Source organism: Ipomoea triloba, chromosome 10, assembly GCF_003576645.1.
Source record: "Ipomoea triloba cultivar NCNSP0323 chromosome 10, ASM357664v1".
Taxonomy (NCBI): domain Eukaryota; kingdom Viridiplantae; phylum Streptophyta; class Magnoliopsida; order Solanales; family Convolvulaceae; genus Ipomoea; species Ipomoea triloba.
In genome coordinates, this window is record NC_044925.1 from 5,511,536 (window position 1) to 5,524,734 (window position 13,199).

The 13,199-nt window shown below is 36.3% G+C and overlaps 2 protein-coding genes across 5 annotated transcripts; one reads left to right on the forward strand and one right to left on the reverse strand.

The window, feature by feature from the left end:
* The first annotated feature begins 70 nt into the window (after positions 1 to 70).
* LOC116031557 (CBL-interacting protein kinase 23-like) lies at positions 71 to 6,484 on the forward strand. Of its 3 annotated transcripts, none has more exons than XM_031273795.1 (16): positions 71 to 1,018; positions 1,689 to 1,751; positions 2,239 to 2,310; positions 2,419 to 2,526; positions 2,633 to 2,713; positions 2,850 to 2,903; positions 2,990 to 3,115; positions 3,851 to 3,940; positions 4,130 to 4,249; positions 4,347 to 4,472; positions 4,608 to 4,724; positions 4,971 to 5,027; positions 5,116 to 5,190; positions 5,616 to 5,694; positions 6,088 to 6,156; positions 6,187 to 6,484. In XM_031273795.1, exons 1-15 carry the CDS (start codon positions 836 to 838, stop codon positions 6,141 to 6,143), a joined length of 1,407 nt encoding a protein of 468 aa, XP_031129655.1. In that variant the 5' UTR covers positions 71 to 835; the 3' UTR covers positions 6,144 to 6,156; positions 6,187 to 6,484. The 3 variants fall into 3 exon arrangements, with proteins under 3 accessions (XP_031129655.1, XP_031129654.1, XP_031129653.1); XM_031273794.1 differs by having other exon boundaries at positions 6,088 to 6,126; positions 6,157 to 6,484; XM_031273793.1 differs by having other exon boundaries at positions 6,088 to 6,484.
* A 3,147-nt stretch (positions 6,485 to 9,631) lies between these two features.
* Positions 9,632 to 12,931, reverse strand: LOC116031551. Of its 2 annotated transcripts, XM_031273782.1 has the most exons (7): positions 12,318 to 12,929; positions 11,399 to 11,943; positions 11,244 to 11,314; positions 11,071 to 11,127; positions 10,795 to 10,884; positions 10,508 to 10,684; positions 9,632 to 10,153 (listed from the first exon to the last, which is right to left on the reverse strand). In XM_031273782.1, the coding sequence occupies exons 1-7, from the start codon at positions 12,845 to 12,847 to the stop codon at positions 10,109 to 10,111; spliced, it is 1,515 nt and encodes a 504-aa protein (XP_031129642.1). In that variant the 5' UTR covers positions 12,848 to 12,929; the 3' UTR covers positions 9,632 to 10,108. The 2 variants fall into 2 exon arrangements, 1 of the variants encoding a protein (XP_031129642.1); XR_004100613.1 differs by lacking the exon at positions 9,632 to 10,153 and having other exon boundaries at positions 10,620 to 10,684; positions 10,795 to 10,889; positions 12,318 to 12,931.
* Between the last annotated feature and the right edge of the window lie 268 nt (positions 12,932 to 13,199).

Genomic DNA, 13,199 nt, shown 5'->3' on the forward strand with positions numbered 1-13,199 from the left:
GCCGTGTTACATCCCGTGATAAGGAGATCTGTCGTTATCGAGTTCATCCTAGGTTGTAACTCGTTGTCTCGTTACAATGTTGCTTTTCTCGTACTATGATCCAATCCATCCCCCTCCTATATAAATTTAAGCACTTGAGCGGGCATCTGTTTCATTACATTCTTGATTCTTCTTCCCCTTCATCGACCGCTTTAATCATAGATAAATACCCACAATCAAGAATTCTGCTTTCGGCCTTGCTTTACCCATAACCCATTTTCCAGAAGCAAAAAGGCCTTTCCTTTTTAAATTTTCCGTAGTACATATAGCGTGTGAAAAAGGAAGAATTTTATTTGCAGCCGATTTGATTTTTCAAGAATCTCGTAGAAGTCTTCTTTGATCAGTCTTTGGAATATTCTTACTTTTCTTTCTTGTATTAATGGCCTCTGCCCTTTTTTTCCCGTCCTATATCGCGTTTCGGTTTCTCCATCGTTCCTTTTTGTCCTTTTTTCGCACGCACTTGTTGATCTGATTTGTTTTTTTCCCCCTTTTGTGTTATTTTATTATTTGTTTTGTTTTTCTTTTTTGGTTTAATAAGAATATTGTGTGAAGATGAATGTTGCAAAGTCACAAGTATGGCAACCCTGTAAGAAGAAGAGGCTTTAGTATAGAATTATTGAAGAATATTTGTTTTTTTCTTTTTGGAAAAAGAGGTCAAGATGGATGGGATTTGTATTGAGTTGATCAGAGCATAAGGTTCAACCACTAAAAGCCTCAAACAAATACTATATTCAATTCTGTGCCCATAAATATAAATATATAGAGAGAAGAGGTATAGGGGGTGTAGAGAATTGAGATGGCTACCAGATCAAGTGGTGGGGGTGGGAAAACAAGAGTGGGAAGGTATGAATTGGGAAGGACTTTGGGAGAGGGGTCTTTTGCAAAAGTGAAGTTTGCCAGGAATGTGGAAACTGGGGAGAATGTGGCAATCAAGATTCTTGATAAGGAGAAGGTTCTCAAACACAAGATGATTGGTCAGGTATCTACTCATTTTATAAATATGTGTTTCTGCAATTGGATGTGGATTTTTTAAAAAATTACCTTACCTTTGTCAGTGTTTAAGGTCAAAGGTATGATGTTCTCTGGTGATTATAAGGGAACTTTTTAGTTGAAGTATATTTGTTTTCTTTTCCATGGTTTTCTTTATCCTCATTTTATGGGATCATGCTACACTGATTAATCATGTTCATGTGATTTGCTGGTTAAACTATTTACTAGTGAAATGAACTCTGGCTTGAACTTTCTCCTTAGATTTGTCTGCAAAAGTTGGTTGACTTTTGAAATATTATTCATTTTTCTGTATCATTTTGTTATGGTTTCTCTTTGTAGTCTTGATTGAAGGATATCTTCTCTTTTGTTGTTTCTGAATTTTGTTTTTTTTTTTTAGATTAATGATTTCCTCCATTATGTTTAGTTGAGTTATGGATTTTGTGATCTTGGTGATATATATCTGTGCAAAGAATTTGTTGGGCTTGTTTTGTATCATCTTCCTACTGTTTGGACCATCTTGTTTTCTTAATCAGGCCAATCTTATTGTTTACTTTTCCGTTGTTATGGATGCCTATGCAGATATGCTGTAGCAACATGCATGGTTTGGGTTTTAACACTCATATTTGTACTGTTTCTTTTCTTCTTTTTTTGGGTGACAGATTAAACGTGAAATCGCAACCATGAAATTGATAAGGCATCCTAATGTCATCCGCCTGTATGAGGTTAGAACTCCCAAGTTTGGGATGGATTTTTAGTTCATTCCTTGAAACCAGATTAATGTTATAATCTAAGATTAGGTCAAGGTCACTCCATTAGGATTGGACCCTCCCCTGAAACGAAAAGCTGGAGGCCACGCCACCAATACCATAGTTAGGCAACTGGGTGAACATAAAGTGTGGATCAAACAGGCTTTGATACAATGTTATAGTCTAAGATTGGGCCAAGGTCAGTCAATTGGGCTATAATGCACATTGACCAAACCACACTAAAAGATTAGCTAGTCTAGCCCATAGCCTTATAAATCCATATGTTCTCTCTTATCATTTCAATGTGGGACTCTTAGCAGAACTTATTAATTTGAATGTTGTAGGTCTAGATTACACTTAGAAGTTTGAATGCTAGTTCATGTTGAGCAACTTGTGCTTTAGTTGCTTTATCCCATATGTCTTGAACTAGTTTGTGATCTCTCTATTTACTCGAATAATTCAGGTAATGGCTAGCAAGACAAAGATATATATTGTTATGGAATTTGTTACCGGTGGCGAACTGTTTGACAAAATTGTAAGATCTCTCTCCCTTGCATTGATCTTCTATACGCGGTGCTTCTTGTAATATCCAATAAAAACAATGTCTTAGCCAGTCTTTGTTTTTCTTTTCTTTTATAACCAGGCTAGTAAAGGAAGGCTGAAAGAAGACGAAGCAAGAAAATATTTCCAGCAGCTAATCAATGCAGTAGACTACTGTCACAGTAGAGGTGTGTGCCACAGAGACCTCAAGGTAAAAATATTACCAGTTTCCCTTCTTTTCGATGGAAAAATTGACAGTGATCGAGGCAGGATGGTTACAAAGTCCTGTTGTAATCTTGGCCGTTTTGTGTTTATAGCCTGAGAATTTGCTGCTGGATGCCAGTGGTGTTCTCAAAGTCTCAGATTTTGGATTGAGTGCTCTTCCTCAGCAAGTTCGGGTGCGTTTTAACCTTTCTTGCCAAACTTGGTGTGGCGATAATACATCTATTTTTTTTAACAAAAAAAATAAATTTACTTTGTTTTATGTATTGATTTTTATAATTTATAGCTGATTCTGTTTATATCTCTTCTCAGGAAGATGGGCTACTGCACACAAAATGTGGGACGCCAAACTATGTTGCTCCTGAGGTACTTACGAGCTTTGGTATAACTTTGTTTCTCGCCCTTCAAGAGTTTGGTTTTGATTCCCTACTGTTTGCTTATGTATTTGCAAGGTGATCAACAATAAAGGCTATGATGGAGTGAAGGCAGATCTTTGGTCCTGTGGTGTGATCCTTTATGTATTCATGGCTGGTTATTTACCTTTTGAAGAATCTAATCTTATGGCATTATATAAAAAGGTGAACAATATTACCGAACTTTGGTAACATATTTGACCTATAGAGTGAAGTAACATTAAATTTTTATTTCTTCTTTTTTGGCAAGATGTGACTGGAATATAGAAGTGCTTAATTTTTGGAAAACAACTCCTTGGTTATTTATTGATAAATGACCATAGGAAAATACTAACGATCCTATTATTTAATATTGGTTTCCATAACTCCTTCCTTCAAATAGCTTGTCTATGATGCATTTTTATTTTTTTGGGGTGACGAGGGAAACTTGTAGGCACTATCGGAGGGTGTGCACTGAGTAAACCCCGCTTTGTGACCCTAGCCGGCAAAGGATCACAAGGAGGTAAACCAGCTTAGGTTGCCCATAGCTGACTGGCTTAAACCAAGGAGGCTGGGATTCGAACTCGTGACCTTGTGGTTATAGATTTGTATCCTAAGCCATCTTGGTTGGGGTTTACCCCCATGATGCATTTTTATTTGTAGCCTAGACTAGATATACATAATCTCACGTCTTAATCTGATGTGAAATCACCGTGCACCATGCCTTCGAGGAACATTCCTCACAAGGTTTGGATGTGTTACTTTTTATATATTTATTTGAGCTGCACTTTTCTAATTTAATACTTGTTTTTATCCAGTTATGTATGTTCTATGTCTATCCTTGATTGTTGAAATTGCTACAGTACTATACACTTTACACAATTCAGAAAAAAAATAATTTTACTATTCGTTACTTTGCAGATATTGAAGGCTGATTTTACATGTCCACCATGGTTCTCCACAAGCGCAAAGAAACTAATTAAAAAAATCCTGGACCCCAATCCTCAGACGGTATGTTGATTTTATGCCCCTTAAGGAAAGGAGGAAAACAGAGATTATGCAAAGATAATTCCTTTCAGCAAAATTTCGTATTTGTCCCTTCTGGTCCTTTTTTTTTTCAATTCACATACGCTTTAGTTACTTTGAGTTTCACTACCGAATTATACCTGTGAAACTGATTAGTTTTATTGTCTGGAACAGCGTATGACATTTGCTGAGGTCATTGTGAATGATTGGTTCAAGAAAGGCTATAAGCCGCCAGTTTTTGAGCAGGAAAATGTTAATCTTGATGATGTCAATGCGATCTTTAATGAATCAGCGGTATTTTTATAATTTTTTTTTATTGGCAGTAACTGTGGTAATGTTAGACGATGTATGGTGTTCTAAAACATCATTTATAACGGCTCTTTTGAAACAGGACTCTTCAAATCTTGTTGTCGAGAGACGGTTAGAACAGACTCCTGCACCACTGTCTATGAATGCCTTTGAACTAATTTCTAAATCTCAGGGCCTCAATCTTAGCACTCTTTTCGAAAAGCAAATGGTATGCCCTTAGGAATGTATAATGTAAAAGTCCAGCTAGTTGCTTTAGTTTCAAACTCTCTTGTAAAAATTTTATTTGTTTTCTCATATTTGGCGTTGTTTCTGCAATCTGGCTGACCAAATCTTTTCTGGATAGGGGCTTGTTAAAAAAGAAACTAGATTTACATCCAAACGTCCTGCCAGCGAGATAATCTCGAAAATCGAAGAAACCGTTGCACCGTTGGGATTCAATGTGAGGAAAAATAACTATAAGGTATGGTCCTGTTTGTATGCCTCGACTTTCTTGTGTCTCATCTTAATTCAACATACAATCTATTAGCTCTAAGCTTTGCACGAACTAAACATTTTGATGAGAAAATTGAATAAGCGGTTATTGGTTTTACCATGGTGAAACATTACCCGAGGGAAAGACACACGAGAAAATTGAATTTGGTTAATGAGTAGTCATATCGGTGATTCTCTAAATTGTCCTAATGTAGTATTTCCTTATCTTTACCAGTTAAAGCTTGCTGGGGAAAAGACTGGTCGCAAGGGTAATTTGTCCGTTGCAACAGAGGTAAGTTTGTTCACTGCACACTTTTCAATCTTGATGATTTTCCGATATTGTTTAGATTATTTGAAATTGAATTTAAAACTCAATGCAGATTTTTGAGGTCGCCCCTTCGCTTTACATGGTAGAGCTTCGAAAAGCCGAAGGAGATACCTTAGAATTTCACCAGGTGATTATGCGCCATGATTAGCGATAATTAGAATTACAAAGAAAAATTTGTGTAACCACGGGGGTTGTAGCTAGTCCCGTATTTTGGTTCGTCTAGTTTCTGCCACTTTTTAGGTGCCATCATTCATTCATGCATGGCAGCTAAGCATACCTAAATGCATACTATTTTAGCCTTGTTTGTATTAGACAAAATCATCAGTCAAAGATTACAATGTGGTCTGGTTCATCGAATGGAAACAAAGGGGGGGTTTGGAACAAGATTTCATACAGAATGGAAAAGGAATACTATTTTATTGTTCTGTTTGCAGATAATAATACAAAACGAATAATATTCCCTAGGTTTAAGGAATGAAAAAATTAATAAGAAATAGTAATATGACCGAAATATCTTCGATTGTAACATTGTCGATATCTCTTTATTTGCAGTTCTACAAGAACCTATCAGTTGGGTTGAAGGATATTGTTTGGAAAACTGACCAGGAAGTGAGAGCAGAACTCGAAGCTGGTTAGTACATTTTGAGTTGTGCATTAACTACTGTTAAGAGTCCCACATTGAAAAAAAAAAAAAAAGAGAACATATGAGTTTATAAGGCGCTATGGGTTAGACTAACTAATTGAATGGATTCAATTTGAGTTGAATGGTTCATCACATGCTTGGTTGGATGTCTTTATTACTTGTTTTTTTGCTGTGTCAACGCTAACACAAAAGCCCAGAATCGTTGATTACCCTTTCCAGTTGCATAGTCTCCATCTGCTACATTATTGCCATCCTAGGAGAAGATATTTCGTTTTATCATTGATTCTTGTATCACTTGATTTCTTTTCTTTTGTTCCGCGAATTTTATTTTGTGTGTGTTCTCCCTCGAGGCATGAACTTATGATTCTCGTTCTTGCACAGGTAAAGGCACCGTGTCAGCCAGAACAGGCGCAGGTAAACGCGCCGTGTCAGCGTAGTTCTGGCTGGATTGCGCCGTGTCAGCGTAGTTCTGGCTGGATTTTCGTGTTCTCGGCTCGGGGAAAGCTTCAGCAACATGTACATTATTATTTGCCCTGTTAAACTCATACTACAGATGAAATGGTTTGGAACAAACTATGGCCACTTCTGCTGTGTATAATGACTGACTGAATCTTCATTTTTATAATAATCATCCGCAAACTCTGTAGAGTAATTCTTATGTTATTCTTCATTTTATTTTCATATTTCCGAGGAAAATGAAAATTTTCTCTAGATAGTAAATGCATGACATGTTAAACAGTTGATCTTATGTAGGCCTCTAAAGAAGAATGTTTTCTTACTTTTGAGTTAACAATTTTTTGTTTTTTTGTTTTTTTTTTGTTTTTTTTGTTTTTTTTGCTTTTCATTAATGGCCTGTTTAGTTCGCCAAAAATATTTGAGGAATGAAATTATAATTTTATGAAAAAGAAATTAGTAGAAAGATTAAGTATTTTGTTTGGTTAGCAAAAAGGAAATTTTTAGAATATGGCAAAAATTTGTGTGAGTTGCCTTATGGATCTTTATCTATAAAGTTGGTCAAGTTAAGATGAAATGTAATATTTATATGAAAAATTGTATTTTTACATTTTGATTTAAAAGTATTATATTTTTTTTAAAAGTTTATTACGGAGTACATTTGTATAACTAACAATGTCAACATCATATATACGAGAAATTATAATACTTTTGGTGTAAAAGTAATATAATACTTTTGGTGGAATAGCATTTCTATTACCTCAAAATTCATTCCGTGAACCAAACGTGCTGTAAAAGTATTACATTTTTCTCAATTTGTTTCACGCATAAGAATTTGTGAGACTCTTTCACACAAATGTAACCCTTAAAATATTATTGCTATTGTCTCATTGAGTTTGGAATTATAATACATAGTGTGTATAAAGACTAATATATCCTTATACCACTATAATAATAATAATAATAATAATAATAATAATAATAATAATAATAATATAATAATAATAATACTAATAATAATAATAATTATAATGGTAATTAAGAAAGTCGAAGAGGGTAAAATTGTTTTATTAATCTTTTATTAAATTTTTTTATGGAAAACAAAATATTAAAGGGAGGAGTAAAAAAAAATTTCCTCATTTTTGAAGAAAGATTTTTTTTTTATTGAAAAAGTTTCTATGAACCAAGCACAGGAAAATTTTATTTTCTCTAAATTTTAAAAATATTTTTTTTACTCGTATTAAAATTTTTTTATCCAACTAAACACCTCATAAGTTGTTGGATTCCGATATGAGAATAATTTTAAAAATAGTTATGAATTTTATCTTATCTTCAATGCAAAACTCAACAATAGACGTGTTTATAATATTTTACTTCAGTAGGTTGAAATTTAATTTTTCTTTCGTTAGTTTATCTTAACTAAAATGCTAAACTGATAGTTGAATTATACTTTTATGTTTATTATTATGTGCTCAACACGCCCTTACGTGTACGGGCCACGTGGACCATAGTCTCGGCTCTGATACTAAATTGAAGCATAGACTCCATCTCAATTAAAAGCATTTATGTTTATATACTCAACAAGATTATTATCATGCGATTATGTTTAAGTATTGTTTGTGATGAATTTTTTATATCAGGATTTACAACAAATTGGGTGATTGAGGGTAAAATTGGTAATGTAGACGAGGAAAACTTTTGAGACAACTTTGGTCTTCAAGTGCATGTTTTTCTTTCTAAGAGTGTGTAATTAATTTTCTTCTAATTTTTCCTTTTAGTATCTTTGTTTTTTTCCTTGCCTTCTAGTGATCATCTTTATGCTTTCAAGTGCTCAATTTCATGCTTACAAGTGCACGTGTGTCTTACTATTGTGTTAAAAAATAAAATAATACTTAGCATTCCACTGAACCTTTTTTTTTTTCTTTTAGTGCATATTTTTAGCCTTCAAGTGTATATTTTCATTTCTAAGAGTACACAATTAATTTCCTTCGAATTTTCCCTTTTAGTGTCCTTTATTTTCTCCCTTACCTTCTAGTGATCCTCTTTATGGCTTCAAGTGCTTAATTTAGTGCCTACAAGTGTATGTGTGTCTTACTATTGTGTAAAAATAAAAACAAAAAATATTTAGCATTCAAGTGAACCTTTTTATTTTTCTTCAGTGCAGATTTTTTGACTTCAAGCACACATTTTTATGCCTTCAAGTGCACAATTCTAGGCAGTATTTGTTATATCTTGTGCATTCTTTTCAATAACATATAACTAAATTTCTAATGAAATTTGTGAGATTTACAAACGATTTATATGGGTAATTAGTTTAATAACACTTAAGTTGAATAACCTCTCTTTTTGATACCATAAATTGCATCAATTGCACATCTATTTGGCTTCGAGTGTAAAATTTTTTGCCTTCAAGTGAATGGTTTTGAGCTTTCAAGTGCACATTTCGTAATTGTTTACCGCATTTTCGCACCGGAAGTAGCCTTCGTACCTGATCCTAAACTTATACACACACACACACATATAGAAATGAGTTCCCGTGCGGTTAACCTTCTCATGTGCGATTGTGCAGTTGCTTAGGTACGTGATTTTCCTTTTTAAGATGCGTGGTTTGTATGCTTAAGGTGCGTCTGTGTTAAAACTTAAGGTGCGTGAACCTAAAGCTTAAGGTGTGTGATTTTTTTCTTAAGGTTTTAAAATGATGCACCTTAAGTTTCAACAACTCACGCACCTTAAGCATACAAATCACGCACCTTAAGAAGGAAAACAACACACCTTAAGCTTTAGGTTCACTCACCTTAAGTTTCACCACTGACGCACCTTACTCACACAAACCACGCAGCTTAAGAAAGAAAACTACGCACCTTAAGAAGAAAACCACGCACCTAAAACAACTGTAAAACCGCACCAAAGAAGGCCAACTGCATAGGAACCCGTATATATATATATATATATATATATATATATATATAGCTTGGTTCTGGTTCCGCAAACTCCTCTTGTGTGAACGTGCGCCCGTTTGTGAACACTAAGTGCTAGTTTGTGGTGCACCACCAAATGCTGGTACCGCAGTGACATTTTGATAATTTCAATAATATGCTGGTGCATTTAAATATGTTTGATGGTGCTTTGAATCTAATGCACCGTCAAGCATTCTTGTGTACCCCATAGACCATCATTTGGCTGTGCACCACAGACCACCACTAAGTGCATCACAAACAACTCCAAAATGCATCATAGACCACTCTTAAGTGCACCATAGAACACTCTTAAGTGCACCATAGACGGCTGCACGAGAGGAGTCTATTGCACTTGATCCGAATTATTCCCTTGATGTAGCAAGTTGTATGGATAGAAAAAAGTTTAAAATATTCATTTTTTTTAATGTTGTATTTTTCATTTGAATTTGAGAGGATTTTAAGATTAGAACTAAATTTAATAGGGAGTAATATATTTTGGCAATTAGGAAATCAAATGTCAAAGAATTACAACTCAAAAGCCTTGGAAAAAAATATGGTTCAAAACATGAGAGTCAAAATTAGATGATCTTTACTTGGGGGAGGAGAGGCATACAATACAACCACAGAAGAAGTAATAGAATAGCACCCAAAAATCTATAAACGTGATCTATTAAAAGCAGTAGTCTATAATACAAGTAAGATACAAACACAAGCATCCATCCAAAAGAGAGTAACATGATGATGATGATGAGATGGTGCATAGTGCATTGCACAGAACAGCTCTCTCTTCAACTGGCAGACAGGCTTAAGAAACCACACCTCCCCACCCAGCACCCAATTTCTGATTCCACATACATTGTACGGTTCATGGTCACTAGTGTTTGGAAATTTGCTGCCATTTTGTTCCATTCCCATCTCCTTGTCATCATTCACATATGCATCTCACCTCACTTGCCTTTAACCAACACCGCGTGGTTTGGTTTGAACCGTGGTCAACCAATGCGGATATCTTGTGAAAGGAACACAGCCCAGGCATCCTATGATATTATTATAAACAATAATAGAGTGAGTTGACACGTGACAGGTTGAAAGAGTACCAAGTAAATAAATTGTTAGAATCAAGCGTTTACCACTACGCCAAAAACTAGCGCTTGATCTTAACAAGTAGTAATAGAGTCAGGTCACGGATTCGAGTCTTAGAGCAGTTAAGATTGCTGTAAGGATTGGGCGGAGGCTTATAAGGGCTAAGTCCAGCACCCTGACTTTCGAAAATGTGTGGCAGTATAAGGAAATAAAGTTGCGCATTCGCTACTAGCTATAGCTTTTGGCGTAGTGGTAAGCGTTTGATCCTAACATAAATCATAACGGACTGACTAGTTGTATGTATGTACCTGGAGGATAGAAAACACCTTCTCTGCAATGTGTTTTTGAGGGGTGGTTGCGCCTCTTTGTTGCAGTTTGTCTGGGTGCAGACAAAGCCTAGCTTTCTGATAAGCTTTTTTCACTCTTGAGCTTTCGATTAGGTAAGTTAGAGGGACTGGGAGCCATCCGCTGTTAAACCATAGAATCTGAGTCCACAGGAACAGCCAGGCAGGCCGGGGGTCATTCTAATTTATTTATGCACACTATAGTTTTGGTAATTGATCTGTTGGATACGAAAATATAGAGAAAACCTTACGTGGTGCAGCGTTGACAGGAGCAACCGGATGTCACCTTCCTTACCAGTTAACCATATCCTTATTTTTTCATCAAGTAACTCCATTTCCATCTGCACTAAACAAGAACATGTGCTTAGGATCTCAAGTTTTTGTTCCAACTTCTAACTGTACTTTGTTGGATTGCATAATTACTAAGAAATTTGGGCATTATACTATACCTAAGCATACCAATTACCAACTTTAAGTTAAAAGATGAAATAATAATAAGCAACAGAGTCAAGATTATGGAAGCTTACATCAGTGTCAAAATTCTGTCTTCCTTCTCCCTCTGCACATTTATCTGCTTCCTCATCCTGCACAAGGGGTTTACCAAAGACGAGGATATAATGAAAACCGAAAAATCAATATCTACCATGTGCAGATTTTCAGGTGTTACACAAGGAAGGACAAGGGGTTTAAAGCTAAGTACCGGTATGGTTGCTTGTGTAAACTCAGTCCCGTCAATCTGTTCATCTGAAGACTGATGCATGCTCGGCATGTCTGCAGAAAGACAAATACTCACAAGTTGATAGCTGTTGAAAAATAGGAATAAACAAACAGACATTAATAGCACCTTGATTTTACCTGAATGCTCTTTCTCCTGCTGAGGAGCCATTTGGGGATTATTCTCAGTCTCAGAACAGTGTCTCTGAAACTTCTCTTTGGCCCAAGCAATTGCTTCATCTACACCAATTGCTTCATCCACCATTATTTCTCTACCACTGCTCGTATTGATCTCGATAACATAGGAGCTCATGACTTCATCTTCCTCCTGTTCCGTCACTACTTGATCATCATCGTTCAGCAAGTCATCTTGAATTCCGCAGCCTCGACTTGCCTCTTGGTCTTGACCAAGAGAGGATGCAACAGAGGACGGGGGCGAATTGAGATCCAAATCATGATCCGTGGAGATTTTGAGGCTTCTGTACGAATTGGGGTCAACACTAATGGTTTCGGGGGATGAATTCCTCCGGCTGAACCCAAAGTGAGTGTTTCTCAGGCTTTCACTGTGATCATTTTCAGTATTATTGTAAGAAGGGGGATGACACGAAAATGCTGGCATCCCCTGATACCTTGGATATTCTTCATGAAATTTTCTTGTGTTCCATCTAGATGCCACATTTATAGGCCTAAAATCAGGAAAAAAAATAATAATGACTACAAATTTCAAACATTCTTTTCATCAACATGCTTCTTATACTCCCAATTCTGATATCTCCCTTAGTATATCAAGATTATGATTATAACTTTCTAACAATAGCAGAACTTGGCATAGCATAAAAAGTTAACCAAAAACAAAACACTGTTGAAATCTCAGGTTTTATATTAATTAAGAAGCACAACAAACAAATCATGTTCTTCATCTGTCAATCTCTTATCAATTGCACCTATGAATGTATGAACGCATACTATTGTAATTAGGGGAAAGTTGTGGGGGTATATCTGTAAATTAGAAAACAGAATTGTAACGGAAACCGGAGGCGAAATTGATTGTTGTTTATACCTGAGCTTTGAGGCGAAGAACGAAACGTCGGGATCGGCTTCTCCGATCGCCGGCCGGAGAGGGCTGACGTCCTCCGAACTCAAAACGGAAGATGAGCTGGCTTTGGATTTGGACCCCGACCTCGTCCTCGATCTTCTCACTTCATCCTCCTCTTCCCACCCGAATATGTCGCTGTAAAACCCCTGATCATACATCCGGCCACACTTCTCCATCGGGATCCTGAACTCCGGCAAGTTCCGGCCGCACCTCGCCGGAATTACATTCTCCGGCGGGGTGAAAATCTCCTCGTAGAACAGAGTCTTCCGGTACTCGTTGCCGGAAAACTGGCGACGCATCACACTCCTCGGAGGCCCTCCGAAGACGTCGCTGAAGTCCTCGGGGTCTAAAACTGAAGATTCGGAGTCTCCGAGCACCGTTCTCCGGCGGTGGGAATTGTCCTCCGTCGATCTCCGGCGAGGGAGGCTAGTCTTTGTTGTCGTCGTCGTCGAAGGCATTTCCATTCCCATTCTCATCCTCCAGGACTCGTCCATCTTTCCGGCCAGGTTTTCGCCGGAGTACTGTGTACACTACCGCTGAACTAAGAAGAAAGTATGGAGCAGCACTGCTTCTGAGCTGGTGTATATATCTACACGCTCGGTACGGTGGCTTTATAACTTTTTTTTTTTTTAAATAAAAAAAATATATATAACTTTTCAGTAATATAATCTCACACAAAAAGAAGATCTCGCCATCTAGGGAAAATCAATTTTCCTTTTTTTTAGCTTTAATTATAAATATTTAATAAACTCAATTAATTAGCTTAACTTTTATTTTTAAAAAAATCATAAAATAATCTAGCAATTTGGAACATTTAGTAAATGGTTGTGGTAATATTCCGAACAA